We start from the raw sequence: 12,121 nt of genomic DNA, 5'->3' as shown, positions 1-12,121 counted from the left end.
ATATTAAAAACATTTTTTAAATGTATTGAAAAAATTGTTGATGGAGGATATGAGTTTAGAAACACAGTGTAGCTAAAGCCCCAAGTCTACCAAAGCTTCATATGAAAATGTCATAATCTAATCTGTAAAACTGCGAATTTTATGAAATATTTTCTAAGGCCATGTCATGTGTGGTTTTAGAGAAGGCTAATCAGATTGATTTATGGCACTTGTCATCTCTGTAAGATCTCACATGTAAACACTCCTGTGTGCTTTGTCTATGTTTTTGTCTCTGAAAACTCCCCGATTCATGGTTCTATTGTTCTCACCAAAAGAGTCTTTCACACCTCTGCCAGGTATGACACATTATCCGCATTATTCTTTTATCATTATTCTTTTGCTTTTATTCCACCTTTATCAGCCTTTTTTGTGGTATTTCAAGCTTTACAGAGCCACCAAGCTGCTATCTCACTTCAGTCTCTGTATGCATTTAGCCCTTATTTATCAAAAGTCTTACTATAAAAATACAACAAAACATTTTCTTACGACCTTACGTGAATTATTGTGACAGAAATGCATTATGAAGAAGAAATGCACCTGCTATTAGTAGCATTAGAGCTAACGTTAGCATCATGAATGGCTGAGAACAGATCACAGCATTTCACAGTTTGCATGCATAAATCAAACATAGCTCTGCTAACACAGAATTAGTGTAGTATTGGAAACACATGAAATTGAATATTGTAAATTTTTATTAACAACCTAACACAGGTAGAATGTGCATTATAATTGAATATTTCTATGCGATGGAATGCGGTTGATCAGTCAATATTCATCACCATATGTGAATGAGGAAGTAGTTTTTGTATTGCTTTGACACTGAACTCATTCACTGTGACTCTTTAGCGCAGTAATACACAGCAGTGTCTTCAGTCTTGAGGCTGTTCATCTGTAGATACAGTTGACTGCTGGAATCATCTCTGGACACTGTGAACCTTCCCTGAACTGACTGAGAATAGTAGATTGGATTACTGGACGTGCTGATGTATGCAATCCACTCCAGTCCTTTTCCAGGGCTCTGTCTGATCCAGTTCAAATAAAGAACGCTGAAAGTAAATCCAGTTATTGTACATGTAAGTTTGTGAGACTCTCCTGGTTTGGAGACCACTGCTTCAGACTGAGTGAATGTCTGACAGTCACAACCTGTGGAAAAAGAAACAATATAACATGTAAAGAAAGTATATTGTTAAAAAATTTTATGTAACGTTGTGACGGTCACGGAAAGACCGCACATTCAACATGGACTTTAATACACACACATACTCACAAACACACACAGAGACTGTTTAGTGATAAAAGAGTTTATTGTAATTATTGATCAGAGTGAATGGAATACCTGTAAACGATGTGTATTGTTCCCGTGTAGCATTTGTCCCGTGATTTTTAGAGTCCCGGTAGGAAACAATGGCAGGAATTATTGGTTCCGCTTAGGGTGGGAATCTACCATGTATTAATTGAGCGTGGGGGTTTCAGGGGCAACGCGGCCGAGTTGTTGCTGTTATTTCCTGTTTAATGTGAATGACTTAATAACATCAAAGTAGATTTATTAATTAGAACATCATGCCAATATGTTTCTTTTAGACTCTGTATATTTAGGTGAACATGTGTAAAGTGTTGTATGTGAGTTTGTCCCTCCCCATGGGGTAATGGTGCTGGCCACCAGTATAAATGTGAATGATTTTGTAATGGAAGGGAGTCTGTGTTTGTTGCTGCAGTGGAGAGTGTGGCCTGAGGGTTGTAGGTATTGTGGGTATTTTGTTAGTTATTTTGAAATTGACCTTGTTGTTAAGGAAGTTATTTTTGGAAACTTTATTTTGCATTTGAAATTAATTTGGATTTTTCTTTTTGGTTAAGACTTTGTTCACTTCTATTTTTTTTTTTTGTCATGTTTAATTATATTATTGGGCTTGGATGATTGCCCTTTTGTAAGTTTAAATAAATATTTGTTTACATTTCAAAGTTGTGTATTCATACTGCCTCTGTTTAATTTGGCTACAAAATTTGTGGTGCCTATTATTAGGCTGACCATTACACTGGTGTCAGAAGTGGGATAGCCAGAAGAGAGCAGTAGAGATTTTTTTTGTTTGTTTTATTTTTAACTCTCCACTGCAGTCAACAGTGGCATAGTGTCGGCTCAGAATGGCTCCTAAAAAGGTGCGGACGGATCAAGCTGAGGTGGAGGAACCCGGTAGAGCTGTTGGGGAAGGTGATGTTAGTGAAGTGGAACTGGGGAGCGTCACTGAGGATGTCTCACTCGCAGAGTTGAGAGACCTGTTCCGTTCACATTTCGCACAGCAGCAGGCTCGAGACCGTCGCCTGGAGCAAGAGGCTGACCGACAAGATGCTCGGTGGAGAGCAATGCAGCATCAGTTCTCTCTTCTGCAGCAGGAAGTGCATGTGAGGACGATACCAGATCTACGGCCTGGTAGTGATATTCAGACTGGCCTTTTATCACAACCAACAGTCCAGCGAGTGCCCTCAGTGTTACGGGATACATCAGTCAGCCGTCAGATGGAATCACCAGCTGCATCTCCACTGGAAGGCCAAGGCCAGAGTCCATTGAGAATTGAGAGGGAGCCACACCTGCAACGACTGAGTGAGACAGATGACGTAGAGCATTATTTAGCTACTTTTGAACGAATAGCGATGGCGTGTCGGTGGCCAACAACCGACTGGGCAGTTAGGTTATTGCCCCTCTTGTCGGGCAAGGCTAGGGCTGCATATGTATACATGGACATGGTAGACTCACTTGATTATGACAAAGTCAAAGCAGCCATTCTTGATAAGTATGACATAAATGCAGAGACTTATCGGCTTCAGTTCCGGTCAACAGAAGTGAAGGAGGATGAAACCCCAAAAGAGTTGTATGCCAGACTAAAAGAAAATTATGCCAAGTGGGTGTAGCCACAGCATCATACTAAGGAGGAGATTGGGGAGACAGTCATTTTGGAGCAGTTTTTGCGCATGTTGGCCCCTGATCTGCAAGTATGGATTAAGGAAAGAAGCCCTGTCTCTGCTGCAGAAGCCGCCAACTTAGCAGACACCTTTGTGGCAGCGCGACGCAAGACTCAACCATGGACATTCAAGCGTTGGAAGGGGAGTAAAGATTCCAACAAGTTCCAACACTCCTTCCCCACTACAGTAAGAGCCATCCATGAAGGTAAGTCTGTGAGTGATAAGGTTGGTTCGGCCAAACAAAGCCCTGGTTTGAAATTTGGTGTGAATAGGAGTTTGATATGTTACCATTGTGGACAAGAAGGTCACAAACAGTCAAGGTGCCCTAGTAATGCTTCTACCCAGGTCAATATGTGTACATTTCCAAGATCTAGCGGTGTAGTAACCCCAGTTATATTGCCTTGTGTTGAGGTAGTTCTTAATGGACAAAAGGTTAGAGCACTGGTAGACACAGGAAGTATGCAATCACTGGTGCGTTCAGATTTGGTCTCTGTAGATTTGGGGAGTCACACTTCTATAGCACAGATTTGTTGTGTTCATGGAGAAGAAAGGCAGTACCCCACTGTAGGTGTTCAAGTTAATGTACGCGGGCAGGCTTATATATTGGAGGTAGGTGTAGTGGATGGTTTGCCGTATCCAATGATTTTGGGCAGAGACTTGCCTGTTCTAGTAGACCTACTCAGAGATGACAATGAAAGCATGATGGTAAAAGAGTGTAGTGTAGCTTTGACCCGGGCTAAGGCTCAGAAACAAAATGCAGATAGTCAGTCCTTGAGTATGTTACCTTACTTTGGAGTAGATTTGGAAGCTCATCCAGGTAAGTCGAGGAAACCTAAAAGACAAAAAAGATTAGAGAAACTCCGTTTTACTGTGACGCATTGTGAGGAACCTAGTGTAGAACAAGGGATGGCTCCAGTAGACATACCACAGGGGATTGGATTGTGGCAGCAAGAGGATTCAGTGATTGGTTCGCTATATAGGCAGGCTCAGAAAGAGGGACAAGATAAGAACTCTACCGCAGGTGGTTTAGGGAATTTGATGTTTGTTAAAGATGGTGTGTTGTATAAGGGGAAGGGGATAGAGGCTCGCATAGTGGTCCCTCAGAAGGCAAAGGATATGGTGCTTGAATTGGGCCATTCTATTCCCTGGGCTGGCCATTTAGGAAGGCAAAATACTTCAGCTCGGATTAGCCGACATTTTTTCTGGCCAAATATGAATAAAGATGTGGCAGAATTTTGTAGAACGTGTCCTCAGTGTCAGAAGACTTCTGGTAGAGGTCCCCCTAGAGCCCCATTAGAGTCACTTCCCGTAGTTGGTGTGCCTTTTGAACAGTTGGGTATGGATGTGGTAGGGCCATTAGAACGAAGCAAAACTGGAAATCGCTTTATGCTGGTTATGACAGATTATGCAACAAGGTACCCAGAGGTTTTCCCTCTTAAGACAGTCAAGGCTAGGACCATTGCAATTTGCCTTATGCAGTTGTTCTCCCGAATGGGTTTTCCTAAAACTATCTTGACTGATCAAGGTTCCAACTTCATGTCTAAACTTTTACGACAGGTGTACCGCTTGTTGGGTATTAAGGGCATAAGAACCACACCTTATCACCCACAGACTGACGGTTTGACAGAGAGGTTTAATCAGACACTTAAACAAATGCTGCGGAAGTATGTGAGTGAATCTGGAGCTGACTGGGATCAGTGGATTCCCTATTTACTATTTGCTTACCGGGAGGTCCCTCAATCTTCTACTGGCTTTTCACCTTTTGAGTTGTTATATGGCCGGGAGGTGCGAGGTCCCTTGGCTCTATTGAAGGAGTGCTGGATGGGAGGCCAGGAGGCTCCAGAGACTCAACATGTCCTTTCTTATGTTCTTCAAATGCGAGAGAGGCTGAAGAGCATGACTCAGCTAGCCCAGTCAAACTTAGCTCAAGCACAACAACGTCAGCGAAAATATTATGATCAAAAGACCAAAGTAAGAAGTTTTGAGACTGGAGAAAGGGTGTTGGTAATGTTACCCAGCGATACCAGCAAATTGCTCGCTAAATGGCAGGGACCTTTTGAAGTGGTCCGTAAGCTTAGACCTACTACGTATGAGGTTGCCAACTTGGGGAAGAGGCGCTCAAGTCGAGTACTGCATGTTAATTTGCTCAAGAAATGGCATGAGAGACTGCCTCAAGTGGCTGGTGTGTGTTTGATTCGTCAGGTGGAGGATGAAGATGAGGCGGAGGAGCAATATTTACCCCAGCCGGTAGTAGCCACAGTTGACCTCAATCATTTTTCCCCCCTTCAACAGTCACAGCTTCAGAAGATTTGTCGCCCAGGGGTGTGCCAAGAGAAACCTGGACGCACCACACTGATTCATCACAACATCACATTACATGAAGGGGCTGCCAATCGACGGAAGAGCTACCGTATCCCTGAACGGTTATTACCAGCATTGAAGGAAGAGGTGAATCAAATGCTAGCCATGGGTATTATTGAACCTTCTAGCAGTGAGTGGTGTAGCCCTGTAGTCTTAGTTCCAAAAAAAGATGGAACCCTACGCTTTTGTGTGAACTTCAGGTATTTAAATTCAGTTTCCAAATTTGACTCCTACCCTACTCCGTGAATTGATGATTTGATTGACCATCTTGGAAGGGCTAGGTGGCTGACCACACTTGATTTATGCAAAGGCTACTGGCAAGTCCCTTTGAGTGACACTGCAAAAGAGCTGACAGCCTTTTAGACCCCCTGGGGGCTCTTCCATTTTTGTACTATGCCGTTTGGACTGCATGGGGCACCAGCGACATTCCAAAGGTTAATGGACCAAGTGCTAGGTGGGCTGGAAGGATACGCAGCAGCTTATTTGGATGTCATTATCTTCAGTTCATCTTGGGAAGAACATCTTGAGCATCTCAAAGTGGTGTTTCATCGTATTCAATCAGCTGGTCTTACTATCAATCCCCGTAAATGTGCCATAGCAAAAAAGGAAACTGAATACCTAGGATATGTTATCGGTGGTGGTGTCATTAGGCCCCAGATATAAAAGATACAGGCAATTCAAGACTGTTCCCTGCCCCAAACGAAAACTCAAGTGAGAGCATTCCTGGGTATGGCTGGGTGGTATAGGCGCTTTGTGCCTAATTTTGCGGTTCGAGCAGCACCTTTAATTGATCTGACACGGAAGACCTGTCCTGTCCAAATTCAGTGGCCTGAGGAGGCAAAGCATGCCTTCCAGGACATAAAAAATGCCCTATGCAATGATCCTGTGCTGTCTTGTCCTAATTTTGAAGAACTTTTTGTTTTGCAGACTGATGCTTCTAATACTGGCATTGGGGCAGTGCTGTTGCAAGGGGCACTGGGAGATAGACATCCAGTGGCCTATATAAGTCGCAAGTTGTATCCCAGGGAGGTGAGATACTCCACCGTTGAGAAGGAGTGCTTGGCCGTTAAATGGGCCCTGGATACGTTCAGGTACTACCTTCTTGGCCGGGAGTTCCTCCTTGAAACTGACCACCGGCCACTGCAATGGATGGATCGAATGAGAGACTCAAATGCACGAATCACTCGATGGTATCTATCTATGCAACCTTATCGTTTTATTGTCCAGCATGTTCCAGGAAAGAGTAATGCTACAGCGGACTTTCTTTCTCGCCTGCCGGCTTGAAAATGGGTGGAGGGGAGTGTGACGGTCACGGAAAGACCGCACATTCAACATGGACTTTAATACACACACATACTCACAAACACACACAGAGACTGTTTAGTGATAAAAGAGTTTATTGTAATTATTGATCAGAGTGAATGGAATACCTGTAAACGATGTGTATTGTTCCCGTGTAGCATTTGTCCCGTGATTTTTAGAGTCCCGGTAGGAAACAATGGCAGGAATTATTGGTTCCGCTTAGGGTGGGAATCTACCATGTATTAATTGAGCGTAGGGGTTTCAGGGGCAACGCGGCCGAGTTGTTGCTGTTATTTCCTGTTTAATGTGAATGACTTAATAACATCAAAGTAGATTTATTAATTAGAACATCATGCCAATGTTTCTTTTAGACTCTGTATATTTAGGTGAACATGTGTAAAGTGTTGTATGTGAGTTTGTCCCTCCCCATGGGGTAATGGTGCTGGCCACCAGTATAAATGTGAATGATTTTGTAATGGAAGGGAGTCTGTGTTTGTTGCTGCAGTGGAGAGTGTGGCCTGAGGGTTGTAGGTATTGTGGGTATTTTGTTAGTTATTTTGAAATTGACCTTGTTGTTAAGGAAGTTATTTTTGGAAACTTTATTTTGCATTTGAAATTAATTTGGATTTTTCTTTTTGGTTAAGACTTTGTTCACTTCTATTTTTTTTGTCATGTTTAATTATATTATTGGGCTTGGATGATTGCCCTTTTGTAAGTTTAAATAAATATTTGTTTACATTTCAAAGTTCAGAAGTACAAATAAAAGAAACTTTTTAAACATGGTGTATGTGAAGTTTAAACCAGAAAGATAGCCTTAGTTTCCTGAGTTCAGATGTCTGTTCAGATCACAAAGATGAACTGTCACATTTTAAGAAGTAAGCTGATTTGCATATTCAAATCACAGAACTGATTATATAACATGCTGATACATATTTGGACCAGATAAAGATTTTTGTAGTTAATGTTTGATCTATATAAACAGACCATTATTTTGCTATAGTTAAATAAATGCCATCTTTGTGTTGCATTTATTTTCATTCTATGTTGTTTAATGGTTTTTAATATAATTGCTTCTTATCTTAATATGAAAATCAATATTATAAAATATGAAATTGCAGAAAATTGTCTATGACAGTATAAATTCACTTGATAGATTACTGCAGTCTATCAGTGTTTAAGCAGGCGGCTCACATCTCTTATAGACCTCCTGACTCACATCACACAGACCGAATAAACACTTCAGTTCATTTACTGACACAGATCTGACGATCAAACCCTCAATGCTGATCAAACAGTGCTGAAGCTACTATACCTCTTCTGAGACAACAGTAAAACGTTGCTCTCTTCTAATGGGATGAAAATGATGCAAAATATAAGGGATTTTACTGACTTTCTGTTGACTTTCTGATTATAGTGCTTATTTATTTTATCTAATTGTTTTGATTATTAGGAAATTGTTGTGTTGATGAAGACCAGTGAATATCAGTTAAAGGAAAAAGCATGATAAATACTGTAATGTCAATATGACGATGTTTTTGTACAGTGAGTCTGCTGGAGTCTGTCACTGTGTACGTCTGGCACAATAATACACAGCTGTGTCTTCAGCTCGCATATTCTTTCCTTGCAGTGTTATTGTGTTACTGGAAGTGTCTCTGCTGATACTGAACTTGCTTTTCAGAGAATCCTTGTAGTACAAGTTTCCATCATAGTAGATCACTCCAATCCACTCCAGAGCTTTTCCTGCAGGTTGACGAATCCAGCCTGTATTATAGCTTGTAACTGAATATGAGACTTTACAGTTGATAGTGAGAGTGGCATCAGGACGGACAGTCAGAGACTCAGGCTGAGTGAGTTCATATGAATCAATACCTGTATCAAATCAAATAATACCTGTTAATAAAAGATCATGACATTTAGAAACTGTTAACAAGCTTGTAATCAACAAAATGATGTATCACACAGAAAATAGACTAAACTTACAGGATATGACTGCCAGAAGCAGCACTAAAGATGAAGAGATCATGGTTTGTTTCTCAGCACAGTTTGACTGAACTGAAGTGATTCTTCACTCCCTCTAGTGATCAGATGAATGTGTAAACTGACTCATGCCTGCTGTTTAAATATGCAACAGGAGATTTACATAATCGCACAGAGCTTTTAATAAAATTTACATGCAAAAAAATATTAATGGTAGGCTTCATATGATTTTTTGCTCTCATTAGAGACTCTAAGACATGTTTTGTTTAGTATTTAAATTGTTTTATCTACTTGACATGAATCAATTTGACATAATGTTCTTCCCCAACAATTATAATTCTTTTTAAAGGCTTGAAATAACTGATAAAACTTATGACAGCAACAATAGCAGTAGTTCAGTAAACGTTTCTTTTGGAAATGGAAGCTTTAGCCTAAGTTCTGCCAGGAAGACTCAATCACTTCGTCACTAATTACCTTCATCATTATCCAATCACGTCTTTATACTCCTGTATAAAAGATCATACTTACACATGTTTGAGTTCGCAGATGCCGACGCGACAACAACCGCAGATTCCAACGCGTTTGTACTTGCTCAAGCTGTTGTGTTTATTCATCTACTTGCTGTAATTAAGTTCGTGCCCCGCAAACTATCTAGAGTTTGACGTTCCTCTAAGATGCACACGGGATCGTTGGCTTAGCTCCGTGTCGCGGTGATTATCTGCAGTCGTTTGTGTCGGATGATTTACAAGCTTTTCTCGGCAGAGGATGTGAACATTGGCGGAGTTCCGTGTGCTTCCAGGCCAGGGTTGCCAGGTTCTCAAACCGCCAGTTACTACTATTAAAAAAAAAAAAAAAAAAAAAAAAAATAGCCCAATCGCGTTCAAAAGGGATTTATCGGTAGAATTCACATTCTAGGGGCTATATATGACACTATTGGGGTCACCTCAAACCCAGGACAGAAAAGGCAACCCACAAAAAAAAAAAAAAAAAAAAAAAAGTCTTGGCAACGCTGGTGCTTTCCGAGATGTCGCGTCAGTGCTGCTTGGGTCTCAACACCTGAAAAGATTTTGGTCTCAATCAACAAATATTAATCCGTACACTCTAAAAATGGCTGGGTTAAAAATAACCCAATTGGCAACCCAGCACTGGGTAAATATTGGACAGAACACGTGCTGGGTTAAAGTAACCCAGCATGCTGGTTTACACATTTTAACCCAGCATGCTGGGTTATTTAGAAAACCCAAGTTAGAGTCATTTTTACCATTTGTGGGTTTGCATTTTTATGATTCTGGGTTATTCTTGCTGGGTTATTCTCATAATTTCACTTTTGCTTAACAAAACAATCATCGATTAATAAATAATGAAGAATACAGGTTATTTAGACTGTTAAAAATATTTTTAATGCCATCTGATATTCAAAAATGTGTACCAATGACAAACAACATGGAATTTTCCCTTTTTTTGTTTCCAGCAAATGCAAAAAAAAAATAAAAACTAAAAATCACAGAATTAGAGTTGAAATAAATAAGAAAATTATTTCTAAATGACCTGTCTAGCTGTTTAACTATTACATTTTGACATGTTTAGCTATTTAAATACACAGTGAAATGACATTGACAATTAACATTCTTTAAATGTAAAATAATTTAAAGATGTCCTTAAATTTATATCAAGTATATAAAGACTCCTATGTAGGTAGATGTGCACTGCTTAGGGTAGTTCAACATATATAGTTCACCCAAAAATGAAAATTCAAAGATCTACTGTACACCTGAGAGCAGTGTACTCTGCTATAGTGCCTGTCAACGGAAGGACAATTTTCAAAAGGAATTGCAAATTATGTTTTCAATTGCGTTTTCCACATGTGACAAATTGTGACAAAATCCAAACACAAGAGAGGATAAAGTATACCATGTGTCAAAAATTTGATTGATGAGGGTCATAAAAGCCATCTGTTCTGGACACCTGTTTGTACCCCCCACCCCTCCCCTCCCTGTACACCCCGGTGACCTAGATATGAACTTACGACCCTAAGAAGGAATTTCTGTGAGGGAGGGTGAAAATGTGTTGGGGGTCTATGTGCTTTTTTTTTTTTTAAACTGTGGAAAGGGTTGAAATCATTAAAATGGTATAAGGGAAGTTTTTATTAAGGTTTTAAGTACACAGTGCATTTCAAGAAAAAAGGTTATAACACAAACAAAATGGGAACGATGTAATGATTGTTTTCGTAGTTGGAAAAGTGTAAAACGTTGTTAAAGTTGTAACAAATAAAAAAGAAAAAAAATAGGTTACTGGTTATTTATCTAAAACAACTAAACAAGTCAAAACTATCAGATGTGTTTGCAACACGTGAAAAGATGTGAGAGGTTGTAAAAATTTAAAAAGGTGTTTTGTTACCAGCTAGAAAAGAAAGCATTTATCACTTATACCTTACCTCAAACTAAAAAAGAAATGATTGTAAAGCGGCGATACAAACCAGAAAACTTGGTGTTTGTCACAATGTTATAAAAAGTTAAAAAGAAAAGAAAAAATATGGTAGGCATTACGCGGATCAAAAATAAATCCATCAGACAAGATACTTCAAATCAAATCTATGTTGTACTTTACCACTAACTACAACTTTAAAAATCTAGACTATTACTGACAGAGAGTTAGACGAAAGAAAAAAAGATCTCACAGCAAAGTGTCAAGGCATCTCCGTTGAGCGATCCTGACAGCATCGCTGACACACTTAGAATGAGGCTCGGGGAATGCTCCGGAAAAAAACCACGCCTCCAGCGCTAGAGACTGCCCCGCTGTAGGCGTGATAGCAGCGTCAAATAGATTTAAATGTTAAAATAATTAAACTAAGTAGTTTTTAATAAATAGACATCAGTCCTTAATTAGTGAAAACTTTAAATCCGTTTAAACATAAGATCAATTTGTACTTTTTAAATGATGTACCTTTATGCGATTTTTATTTACTTTTAGTCTTAAAAAATAAAAAATAAAAATAATAATAAAAAACAGCACTGAAAAAAAGCATTATTTGTTTTTAATGTGTTAAGTTAATTACTCTAATCTACGACGAGTCTAAATTTAGACTATTGCCGTCGATATATCTTTTATTTTTGTCAAGCTTAATTTCTCAAGCTATGACAATTAACACACACACACACACACACACACACCCAGCCACCCATCCACGCTTTCCTTCTGCCGAGTTTGTGTCGTGTTATCTAGTAATTAAACCATACATATGTAGTTAAAAGTAGTCGTTTAACAATATGACAGGGAAGAATTATCTCGTCTCAGGTCGTGCAGCGAAACGTGACCGTGCCAGGCACCTGGTGTCTGTGTGATGTCGCCTGCATATCAGTTAGACATCAGCGGGTGTAAAAACATCTAAAGGTTTTTGGGGGTTTGCAACTCAACTGTAATCTAATTAGTTTTCCGGGGGTTCTGGTGTTGTAGTTAAATGGTGCGCTGCAGGTAACCATAAAATGGT

The 12,121-nt window shown here is 39.7% G+C and overlaps 1 gene segment (V, D, J or C); it reads right to left on the bottom strand.

Annotated features, from left to right (window-relative positions):
* Nucleotides 1-8,185: 8,185 nt before the first annotated feature.
* Nucleotides 8,186-8,798, bottom strand: LOC127952977 (immunoglobulin heavy variable 3-33-like). The segment is given in 2 exon segments: nucleotides 8,186-8,526; nucleotides 8,638-8,798. Coding segments are annotated over 2 exon segments (351 nt in total).
* Nucleotides 8,799-12,121: the final 3,323 nt, after the last annotated feature.

Source organism: Carassius gibelio, chromosome B3 (genome assembly GCF_023724105.1).
Source record: "Carassius gibelio isolate Cgi1373 ecotype wild population from Czech Republic chromosome B3, carGib1.2-hapl.c, whole genome shotgun sequence".
NCBI lineage: Eukaryota > Metazoa > Chordata > Actinopteri > Cypriniformes > Cyprinidae > Carassius > Carassius gibelio.
The sequence above is the reverse complement of the archived record's forward strand: the minus strand, read 5'-3'. Positions and strand labels throughout refer to the sequence as shown.